Consider the following 10,764-nt stretch of genomic DNA (forward strand, 5'->3'; position numbering starts at 1 on the left):
CTAAGCCACATCCCCAGCCAACAGTTACACCAATTTTATTGACTTTAATTTTCTAAGTACTACTAACTTCCTTTGTAGCCAGAGTGTTGGCTGGCTACAGGTTCTTTATTCCAGATTCCAATCTAATGGAATTAAATTGGAACAAATTCTTTTGTTCTAATCTAATGATTGATGTTTGTTCAAGCCCAGTGCCAGCATACAAAGAGACACACACACACACACACACACACGGTTACAATGTTCAGAGGACTGTATTGAGGGTACAGACAAGTTTTACGAATTTAAAGCGTAGAGCTATTAAGAGCTCAGACTGGGTTTCTTTTATAGTGTCAGGTGACAAGGTTACATCTGGTGTGAATGATAAGTTCATGTGTCTGGTGTTGCAGTTATGATTTGATATATTTATAGATGGTTTTTTTGTGGTTTTTTGCCAGTCCTGGGGCTTGGACTCAGGGCCTGAGCACCGTCCCTGGCTTCTTTTTGCTCAGGGCTAGCACTCTGCCACTTGAGCCACAGTGTCACTTCTGGCCGTTTTCTATATATGTGGTGCTGGGGAATTGAACCCAGGGCTTCATGTATATGAGGCAAGCACTCTTGCCACTAGGCCATATTCCTAGCTTGATGTAATTGTTTATAAGCACAAATAAGTTACTTAATAGCTTGGCCTTATGGTATGCTGGTAGATGGTGGTTGTCTACTTACATAAACAAGATGGACAACCAGCCACCAGTGGCTCACACCTGTAACTGAAGCTACTCAGGAGGTGGAGATTAGGAGGATTGAGGTTGCAAGATAGCTTAGGCACAAGAGTTCCTGAGACCCCCATCTCAACAACAACAACGACTGGGAATGTGCTTGCCACCTAGCTCCAGCAGGAAGCACAGATAGGAGGATCAATGTCCAGGGTAAAAGTGAGACCCTACCTCAAAAATAGAGTAAAAAGTGCTGGAGGTGTGGCTTAACTATCCCTGGAGCACCAGCCTAGCAGATTAGGGCTGGGAATGTGGCTTAGCAGTAGAGCGCTTGCCTAGCATGCATGAAGCCCTGGGTTCGATTCCTCAGTACCACATACACAGAAAAAGCTAGAAGTGGCGCTGTGGCTCAAGTGGCAGACTGCTAGCCTTGAGCAAAAAGAAGCCGGGGAAAGTGCTCAGGCCCTGAGTTCAAGCTCCAAGACTGGCCAAAAAAAAAAAAAATTCTAGAACAATCTATATGTGCCTGAAAACTTCGTGTTAAAAGTAAGTAAAACAAACCCATTCCCCTTTCATCTCAGAACTGTCTCTTTGAAGTCTTCTTGTTGGAAAAAGAACTAACCAGTAGGAACATGTGAAGTACTTAGAACCCCGGACTCATAGGAAAGAATATAATCCTCCACAGTGAGAGGGGATGAGGATACCGCTGTGTCCCCAAGACACTCTCTCACTGCTTTACCTAAAAGGCCTTGAAAACCTGGCACCAAGGGCCCAGGCCTGTAATCCTAGCTACCCAGGAGGCTGAGATCTGGAGCTTGGAATCCAGCTGGGAAGGAAAGTCCATGGGACTCTTATCTCCAGTTAACCACTCAAAAGCTGGGAGTGGAGGCTGTAGCTCAAGTGGTAGAATACCAAGCTTGAGAAGAAAAAGTCCCCAACAGGAGCACAAAGCCCTGAGATCAACCCCAGAACTGGCACAAAAAAATAAAACGCTTGAAAATGGGAGCAGAGAACTCATAGCTGCTGTTTTAAAGCTATTTCCCCAAGCAAAGAAAATCACTGTTCCACCACTAGAATGGATCCTTTCCACCATCCCCTGATGTCCTGGTACTGATCAGGCACCCATGTGCGAGGACCAGGGCAGGGCAGTGGAGGGGAGCCTAAAGCCAACACTCCCCTCCCTTCCTCACCTCCTTCCTCGGGGCTTTGCCCAGGCTAAGCCCATTCTACCACCAAGCGGCACCTCTACCCCACTCGACGCTTGGTTTGCGGCCTCACGGACTTCCTTTCCCCGGCTGGCTTCGAACCGCGATCTTCAGAGCTCGGCCTCCAGAGTAGCTAGGATGGCAGGCGTGAGCCACCGGCGCCTGGCTCATCTACAACTTTCCATGGAGCAGCACGTCACAGTGAGGACTAAAGTCCCAACCAGGCCAGAGATCCCGCCCCCCGGACCCCCCTGCGAGGGTGGCCGCACGGCCCGAGCCCCGCGCACGGGCTCCCCCTCCCGGACCCGCTCGCTCCCCCGCCCCCCGCGGGCTGGGCCCCGCCCCGGGACGTCATCAGGCCCCGCCCACCGCGGGCACGGCCCTGCCCCTGTGCGTCATCAGGCCCCGCCCACCGCGGGCACGGCCCTGCCCCGAGGCGTCCTCAGGCCCCGCCCACCGTGGGCATGGCCCCGCCCCGAGGCGTCCTCAGGCCCCGCTCCCCCGAGGAAACCCCGGAGCTCCGCGCAGCGGGGAGAACCAATCACGGGACGCCTCCGCGTCCCCGCCCCTTTCGGCTTCTGCCCTCAGACAAAATGGCGCCAGCTCGGAAACTGCGGAGGCTCTAGGAGTTGTCGAAGCCGTTCCGGAAGCGACCGAGCGAGTCCGGAAGTTGCCGAAAAACAGCAGCGGGGAAGGAGGATGGCGGATATCATCGCAAGACTCCGAGAAGACGGGATCCAAAAGCGTGTGATACAGGAAGGCCGAGGAGAGCTCCCCGACTTTCAGGATGGAACCAAGGTTCGAGCCCACCCCTCCCCCTTCCCTCTCTGCTCCGGGATGCGCATGCGAGGCGGGAGGAGGCCCCGAGGCGAGAGGTTGCGCATGCCCAGAGAGCAGCGGCCAGTGACTCCACTGCTCACGTGCGGAGCTCGACGCTGATTGGTCTGGATTTAAGTAAGGGGTAAATTCGGACGCGTCTTCCCGCCCCCCTGGCTTGCCCTTGGGTTTGTATTGGTCGCTGAGCAGGCTGTCAGTTACCTCAAGCGTGTGTGTGCGCGTGTGCGTGCGTGCGTGCGTGCGTGCGTGTGTGCGTGTGTGTGTGTGTGTGTGCTCATGTGTATGGCCCCAGTCAGGTACCCCTGAGCAGGCTGTCAGTTATCTCAAGCGTGTGTGCGTGTGTGTGCGTGCGTGTGTGTGTGTGTGTCCCCAGTCAGGCACTGGAACCTCTGGGTTTTAGACCAACCCTCGTCGTTCTGATGAGAAATCACTGAAGTGCTGAGATGTACAAATCTAGGAAGGAGGCCCGGAGGTCAGGTTCCCCAGGCCAGAAACGGTTGTCAGCTTTCCAGTGAGTCGAGTCTGGGACAAAGAGCCACTTACTTCCCTGGTTCTTACATCTGGGTCCCAGCCCCTTTCCCGGAGGAAACCTGCACCCCCAGCTTCCCTGTTTCTGGTCCTGAAGTTCCTTCCAAGTCGGGATTCCCTCCGTGGTTAAGGGCCTCCAGGGCAGCCCACGAGTGCCTAGCCATCTTCAGTCATTCGTGTGGGACATGTAGATGGAGCTAGTGGGTAAAAAGAAGTGCCAGCCATGTGAGTGAGTGCCTGCTCCCTGGCCGGCCCCGTGCCAGGTTGGGCGGGTATTCTTGGGGGGATGAACTGAGAGCTGAGAGGAGCAGTGTGGCTATAGTGCTCAAGTTTGTTAAAAGATCTCCAAGAACAGAGAGTGTGTGGTGGGGTGCGTGCTCCTGCTCCCCCAGGGCTGGGAGCTCCTGGCAGTGGGGACTCTGGAATAGAACTAGAAGGAAACAGTGACATAAAGGTAGAGAAATCTATCAACACTCAACAACAGGAACAAACAGTATTAAAAGACCATCGCGGGCTGGGGATATGGCCTAGTGGCAAGAGTGTTTGCCTCGTATACATGAGGCCCTGGGTTCAATTCCCCAGCACCACATATACAGAAAATGGCCAGAAGTGGCGCTTTGGCTCAAGTGGCAGAGTGCTAGCCTTGAGCAAAAAGAAGCCAGGGACAGTGCTCAGGCCCTGAGTTCAAGGCCCAGGACTGGCAAACAAAAAAAAAAAGACCATCGCCCCAGGTGCTGGTGGCCCACACCTGTAGACTTAGCTACTCCGGGGGCTGAGATCTGAGGATCACTGTTCAAAGTCAGCCCAGGCAGGAAAATCTGTGAGACTCTCTTTCATCTCCAATTTTCCAGGGGTCGAGGGCTAGACTTGAGCAAAAAAAGCTCAGGGACAGTGCTCAGGCCCTGAGTTCAAGTCCCAGTACTGGCAAAACAAACAAACAACAATAAAACAGGACTGAGGGTGTAACTGCATGATAGAGTTCTGGTGAAGGCGATGTGGGGCTCTGGGTCCCATTTCTGAACTGTAGCAAACCCAAGGCCCCATTCACCAGCACTGACTGTTGGGTGCTCAGTGTGGGAGCCTTGTGCTGCATGATGTTATTCCCTTCATTTCCCCTAATGGGAGGTAGGTATCAGTGTGGATTTGATTTTACCAACGTGAAACTGGGTTCATAGGAGCCCTGTAGTGCAGCAGTTGAGAGCGTGGGCTCCTCTAACCGCATCCTGCCGTGAGCTTTCTGTTTTGAGCTCTCTTCTCTTCTCTGCTGTCACTGTGTGTACACGTGTGTGTGTGTGTGTGTGTGTGTGTGTGTGCCAGTACTGGAACTTGAACTCAAGGACTAGGAGCTGTGCCTTCGCTGTTTTTGCTCAAGGCTGGTGCTCTACTACTTCAGCCATAATTCCATTTCCAGCCTTTTGCTGGTTAATTGGAGATAAGAGTCACCCAGACTCTCCTGTTGGGGATAGCTTTGAACCACGATCCTCAGATCTCAGCCTCCTGAGTAGCTGGGGTTACAGGTGTGAGCCCAGCTTCTGCTGTCACTCTGAGATGATCTTATTCAGTGTCATCCGTTGGAAACAGGTCTCCTTGGCAGAATATCCCCAAATGTAGACTCCTGGCCTTCACCTCTGTAAAGCTGGTTGTGCAGTGCCCACCAGGATGTGTGGGTAGGACCTCCCTTTTCACCTGCTCCCCCCGAGTCTTCTTCTGTCAGCTGTGGTTCAGGCTGAGTCATCTCTCCCCGGAGTCATTCCAGTAACCTAACTGTCCTCTTGGCCTCCAGTCTTGCCCCTCAGCAAGTGTTCGCTTCTCCACAGACGACCCCCGTGGGCCATGCCCCTGTTGTGCTTGGAGCGATCTGTGGTTTCCCTCTGAGAGCAAAACACATAGCCTTTGCCCCGAGGAGTCCATCTCTGCTGACCCAGTAGTGTCCCCTCCCTTGTTCACTCAGCCTGTCCTTCCTGGCCTTGGTGTTTTGGCTGCTTCATTGCAGGCTCTTGCAGTTGTCCTGTGTGCCTGCGCACATGTACGTGCACACGTCACTGGCGTTTGAACTCAGGGTCTGAACACTATTTCTTACCTTTTCCACTGATGGCTGGCACTCTACCACTGGACGCCAGCCACTTCTTGCTTTTTGGTGGTTAATTGAGGATAAGACCCTCACAGGCTTTTCTGCCTGGGCTGGCTTTGAACATCAGTCCTTAGATCCTGAGTAGCTAGGATTATAGGTGCGAGCCACCAGTGCCTGGCTACACCTGTTATTCTTCTGGTCTAGGAAGTTCCTCCTCTAGTACTTGCCTTGCTGGCTATCTTTCTGACTCTCTCCATATCTCTCTCTAGATGTGGACTCTTCAGAGAAGCCTTCACCCCACTGTTTAAAGTAGCCCTTGCTTACCCTGCTGTATTCGCTCCAATCCCAAGCCCTTGGCTTCATCCAGCATAGCATCTAGACGGGCCTCAGGCCCATTTCTTCCCTCTAGAAGTTCCTTCGGAGCTCCATGGGTGGGCGCTCTTGTTCACTGCTGTCTCCTACAGGCACAGAGGTCAGGCACATAGTAGGTGCTCAGTAAGTGGTTGTTCAAGGCATGATTGACGTACTACAAGTACTACAACGTGGGCTCTGTGTGTATGTGTGTGTGTGTGTGCTAGTACTGGGGCTTGAATTCTGGCTTTGTACGCTCATTTGGCTTTTTCACTCAAGGTTGGCCCTCTACTACTTGAGCCATGTCCCCCACTTCCAGTTTTCCTTGCTGGTTAATTGGAAATGCGTCTCTCTTGGATTTGTCTGCCTCGCTGGCTTTGAACCCTGGCTCTTAGATTTCAGTCTCCTGAGTAGCTAGGACTACGGGTGTGCGCTAACAGTGCCCCGCTCTGCTTGGGCTCTTGTTCCAGCCTGGCCTTCCACGGGGACGTGATTTGGGTCCCGTGTGACTTGGGTTCCTTGCTGGGTGGGACAATCAGCTGTGGTTAGGCGACGAGCCGGCTAAGCCTCCTCCCCTGTGGAGAAGGGGCTGCAGTGAGTCTGGCTTCCCGCGAAGGCTTGCGCGCGTGCACGCGTGCCTCATGTCCCCTGCGGTCTGCAGGCCACCTTCCACTACCGGACGCTGCACGGTGACAATGAGGGCTGTGTGTTGGACGACAGCCAGGTGCGTGGCAAACCCATGGAGCTCATCATTGGCAAGAAGTTCAAGCTGCCCGTGTGGGAGACCATCGTGTGCACCATGCGCGAGGGGGAGGTCGCCCAGTTCCTCTGTGATACCAAGGTACCTGCCTGCTGCCAGTGCCCAGCCGTGCCCTGCCCCCTCTCCCGACGGCCCACGCGGGCCTCTGTCTCTCCTTCTCCATCCCTTAGCCAGACTGCCGCGCGGGCACCTGTTCTCCAGTGTGAATGGTCCGTAGGACCCCTGTTGTATAGCTTCATTATCAGGCTGGAGGATAAATGGCCGTTCGGGTTCTGGCCCCTGCTGCCCCTCCCCCTTCATTTCCATTCTTCACTGCCCAGCCCCTTCCTCAGACTTCATAGTCCATCTGTGGGTTGCCACCCCTTGGGGGGCCCTCCCTGAGTGCCAGAGGTTGGCTGGAGCCCTTCTGGTCTTCCGGCCCTCACGCTCTGCCTGCCAGGATCTGGCCTTCAGCCCGGTTCTAGGCTGGGCAGGGTGGGATCTAGCCTGCTTTCCGCGATTGAAGCCATCCCAGAGCTCAAGCCCGGGACTGCACCAGCGAGTCCAGCAGTGCGCCTGTGCGGACAGCAGGGGGCAGTAGAGAGCTAAACAGATTACCACCATCCACCCAAGTGAAGGAGAGAGGCCGCATCTTCTCCACTCTCTGCTCAGGAGTTTTTGTGTTTATTTTTGGTTTTGATAGATGGGCTTTTGGACTTGCTACATTGCTCAGGCTTGCCGGACCCCAAGTGCCTGCCACTGCACCGGGCTGTTCCTCTGGGGTTTCGAAGTTGTTGCTTTGGGCCCAGCTCTGAAATGGGCCTAGACTCAGGCAGGCGTAGGGCAGGGAGACACAGCATGTGGTGAGGAGTCCAGCTTATGAAGAAGAGGAGGAGGAGGTGGACGGTGGGGAAGGAAGAGGGAATTCCACGGACTCTAAAAGGCCAGGAGACACGACTGGATGGCAGGCTTGTGTGTTTGCGGTGTGTTGGTGGCCGAGCTGGGAAGAGAGGCCAGAGAAGCCCAGGGAGACAAGCTTGTTGGAACTGTGGCGTGGAGAAGGGAGCAGGGCCACTGGGGGATTCAGGCCTGGCAGGCACCGGGCCACACTGAGGGAGCCCTGGCTCCCCTCCCGCCCCTCCCCGCAGCATGTGGTCCTGTACCCATTGGTAGCCAAGAGTCTCCGCAACATCGCCGCGGGCAAGGACCCGCTGGAGGGCCAGCGGCACTGCTGCGGCATCGCCCAGATGCACGAGCACAACTCCCTGGGCCACGCGGACCTGGACGCCCTGCAGCAGAGCCCCCGGCCGCTCATCTTCCACATCGAGATGCTGAAGGTGAGATCAGATCCCTGCTGCCCAGCCTCGCCTCGGTGTGCGTGCGGGGGCGGGGAGACAGCGGGGCTCAGTGTGGGAGGGGGAAGGGGGCGGGGCTCAGTGTGCGTGCCGGGGGCGGGGGGCGGGGAGACAGCGGGGCTCAGTGTGGGAGGGGGAAGGGGGCGGGGCTCAGTGTGGGAGGGGGAAGGGGGCGGGGCTCAATGTGCGTGCCGGGGGCGCGGGGCTCAGTGTGCGTGGGGAGGGGGCGGGGCTCAGTGTGGGAGGGGGAGGGGGCGGGGCTCAGTGTGTGTGCGGGGGCGGGGGCTCAGTGTGGGAGGGGGAGGGGGCGGGGCTCTGTGTGTGCGGGGGCTCAGTGTGGGAGGGGGAAGGGGGCGGGGCTCAGTGTGTGTGGGGGGGCTCAGTGTGCGTGGGGGAGGGGGCGGGGCTCAGTGTGTGAGGGGAAGGGGGCGGGGCTCAGTGCGTGGGCGAGAGGGCGGGGCTCCGTGTGTGAGGGGAAGGGGGCCAGGCTCAGTGTGCGTGGGGGGGCGGGGCTCAGTGTGCGTGGGGAAGGGGACGGGGCTCCGTGGGGGGAGGGGTTCCGTGTGAGTGCCGGGGGGTGGAGCCAGCAGGGCCTCTCTTCAGGCCTCAGTGCTCACCGCCCCGCAGGAGGCCCGTCCTGCCCCCCCTGCTTCCTGTAACTGCCATCCCCAGCCCACCTCTGCCTCCACAGCCTGCCACCCGGGGGCGGCTTCCCGCAGGCGGGCCAGGGCAGGCCGCTCTGCCTTGTTTACTTGCACTGCCACAGTGCTGGGCCCGAGCTAGGCTCAGGAGTATGCGCTGAACCGCCAGTGCATGAGAAGTGGCTGCTTTGAGCATCTGCTGTCCGGAGGCCCAGCTGGTCCCATGCTTGCTGGTCAGATCTGTGGCTCAGGATGCTGGGTTCCCTTGGGCTATGTCGTGTGTGTGACAGTCCTGGGGCTTGAGTGCAGGGTCTTGGCACTGTCCCTGAGCTTTTTTATTCAAAATTAGTGCTCTACCACTTTGAGCCACAGCCCCTCTTCCAGTTTTCTGGTGGCTAATTGGAGATAAGACTTTCTTGGGGCTGGGAGTGGGGCCTCATGGTAGAGCGCTTGCCTCGTGTACATGAAGCCCTGGGTTCCATTCCTCAGCACCACATATATAGAAAAAGCCAGAAGTGGCGCTGTAGCTCAGGTGGCAGAGTGCTAGCCTTGAGCAAAAAGAAGCCAGGGACAGTGCTCAGGCCCTGAGTTCAAGCCCCAGGACTGGCAAAAAAAAAAAAAAAAAGACTTTCTTGCCCAGACTGGTTTTGAACCACATTCTTCAGATCTCAGCCTCCTGAGTAGTCCCTTAGCTTTTTCACTCAAGGGTGGTGCTCTACCACTTGAGCCACCTCCACTTCTTGCTTTTTTGGTGGTTAATTGGAAATAGGAGACTCACAGACTTTTCTGCCCAAACTGACTTCAATGCAGGGTCCACAAATCTTCCCCTCCTGAGTAGCAAGGATCGTAGCTGAGCCACTGGCGCCCAGCCTTGGGCTGTGTCCTGACGTAGCCCCCGCCTTGGCAGGTGGAGAGCCCTGGCACATACCAGCAGGACCCCTGGGCAATGACGGATGAGGAGAAGGCCAAGGCGGTGCCGCTCATCCACCAGGAGGGCAACCGGTTGTACCGGGAGGGGCGCGTGAAGGAGGCCGCCACCAAGTACTACGACGCCATCGCCTGCCTGAAGAACCTGCAGATGAAGGTGTGTGGGGAGACGGCCGCGGGCGAGGCGGGAGGCAGAGCCGGGGCCAGAGCTCACCGTCTGTGTTCTCCGTGCCCCCAGGAGCAGCCTGGGTCCCCCGACTGGATCCAGTTGGACCAGCAGATCACACCGCTGCTGCTCAACTACTGCCAGTGCAAGCTGGTGGCTGAGGAGTATTACGAGGTGCTGGATCACTGCTCCACCATCCTCAACAAGTATGACGGTGAGCGCCAGCGGCCAGGCCACGGGCGGGCACAACAGCCTGCTCCCCTCGGTCCCGCCCCCCCCCCCCAGCCCTGCCTGAGCCCGCCCCACTCAGGTAGGGCTCAGCTCTGCTTCCTGGGAAGCAGGCGTGGGGTACCGGCCGGGCTGGCCTCCGGTCGGGGTCCCCTGACGGGCCCCCATATCCCTGCAGACAATGTCAAGGCGTACTTCAAGCGGGGCAAGGCCCACGCGGCCGTCTGGAATGCCGAGGAAGCCCAGGCCGACTTTGCCAAGGTGCTGGAGCTGGACCCTGCCCTGGCACCCATCGTGGGACGCGAACTACGAGCCCTGGAGTCCCGGATCCGGCAGAAGGATGAGGAGGACAAGGCCCGCTTCCGAGGCATCTTCTCCCACTGACGGGGCCTCCCTTCTTGCGCCACCCAGCCAAGCCCACTCTGCCTCCACCAGCCCACTCGCCGCTTCTGTGTATATAAAGGCCTTATTTATCTCCACCTGTCTCACCATCCATGGGGGGGGGAGGGATGCAGTGCTTCCTGGTCATGATGGCCCTTGGGGGGAAGCTCTGAGACCCTCAGCTTGTGTCACTGGCTAATAATGGGGTGCTCCTTGCTGGCTGGGGCCAGGGAACCCCAGGAAGCTCATCCAGTCTTGAGGAGGAGATAAAGCAGGCAGGGCCAGGTAGCTTGCTTGGTGCCTCAGTGAGGTGGCCTGGCACAGCACCCCCCCCATCTCTGATCCCCTGAGCCCCTTTGCTTGGCTTCTGGAGGCAGAAGTTTCCTTGGAGGAGGCAGAGTGAGAAGCCTTGGTTGGGGCAATGGGGAACATTGAGCTGATTGGGAAGGAGTGGCGGGCACTGAGCGGCTGTGGGGGCCGCATGGCCTGGGCCTGGCTCCTTCCTGCACCTCAGCAGCCCAGCGCTGCCTGGCAGCTAGGAGAGCAGGTGGATGCGGTGTTGGGGGCTGGCTGGGGTGCCCTGCCCCGCAGCTAGGAGAGCAGGTGGATGCAGTGTTGGGGGCTGGCTGGGGTGCCCTGTGTT

The 10,764-nt window shown here is 57.5% G+C and overlaps 1 protein-coding gene across 2 annotated transcripts; it reads left to right on the forward strand.

The window, feature by feature from the left end:
- The first annotated feature begins 2,457 nt into the window (after positions 1-2,457).
- LOC125361328 (aryl hydrocarbon receptor interacting protein) lies at positions 2,458-10,219 on the forward strand. 2 transcript variants are annotated; one of them, XM_048359736.1, is made up of 6 exons: positions 2,458-2,695; positions 6,346-6,525; positions 7,572-7,760; positions 9,327-9,503; positions 9,585-9,718; positions 9,919-10,219. In XM_048359736.1, exons 1-6 carry the CDS (start codon positions 2,597-2,599, stop codon positions 10,082-10,084), a joined length of 945 nt encoding a protein of 314 aa, XP_048215693.1. In that variant the 5' UTR covers positions 2,458-2,596; the 3' UTR covers positions 10,085-10,219. The 2 variants fall into 2 exon arrangements, with proteins under 2 accessions (XP_048215693.1, XP_048215692.1); XM_048359735.1 differs by having other exon boundaries at positions 2,460-2,695; positions 9,585-9,726.
- The last annotated feature ends 545 nt before the right edge of the window (positions 10,220-10,764 follow it).

Source organism: Perognathus longimembris, chromosome 13 (assembly GCF_023159225.1).
Source record: "Perognathus longimembris pacificus isolate PPM17 chromosome 13, ASM2315922v1, whole genome shotgun sequence".
NCBI classification, from domain to species: domain Eukaryota; kingdom Metazoa; phylum Chordata; class Mammalia; order Rodentia; family Heteromyidae; genus Perognathus; species Perognathus longimembris.

Bases quoted from the DNA above. Each gene is read 5' to 3' on its own strand.
- LOC125361328 (XM_048359735.1), top strand. From the start codon at position 2,597: ATGGCGGATATCATCGCAAGACTCCGAGAAGACGGGATCCAAAAGCGT. The intron at 6,526-7,571 runs GTACCTGCCTGC...CCCTCCCCGCAG, and splicing joins AGTTCCTCTGTGATACCAAG to CATGTGGTCCTGTACCCATT. The intron at 9,727-9,918 runs GTGAGCGCCAGC...ATATCCCTGCAG, and splicing joins CATCCTCAACAAGTATGACG to ACAATGTCAAGGCGTACTTC.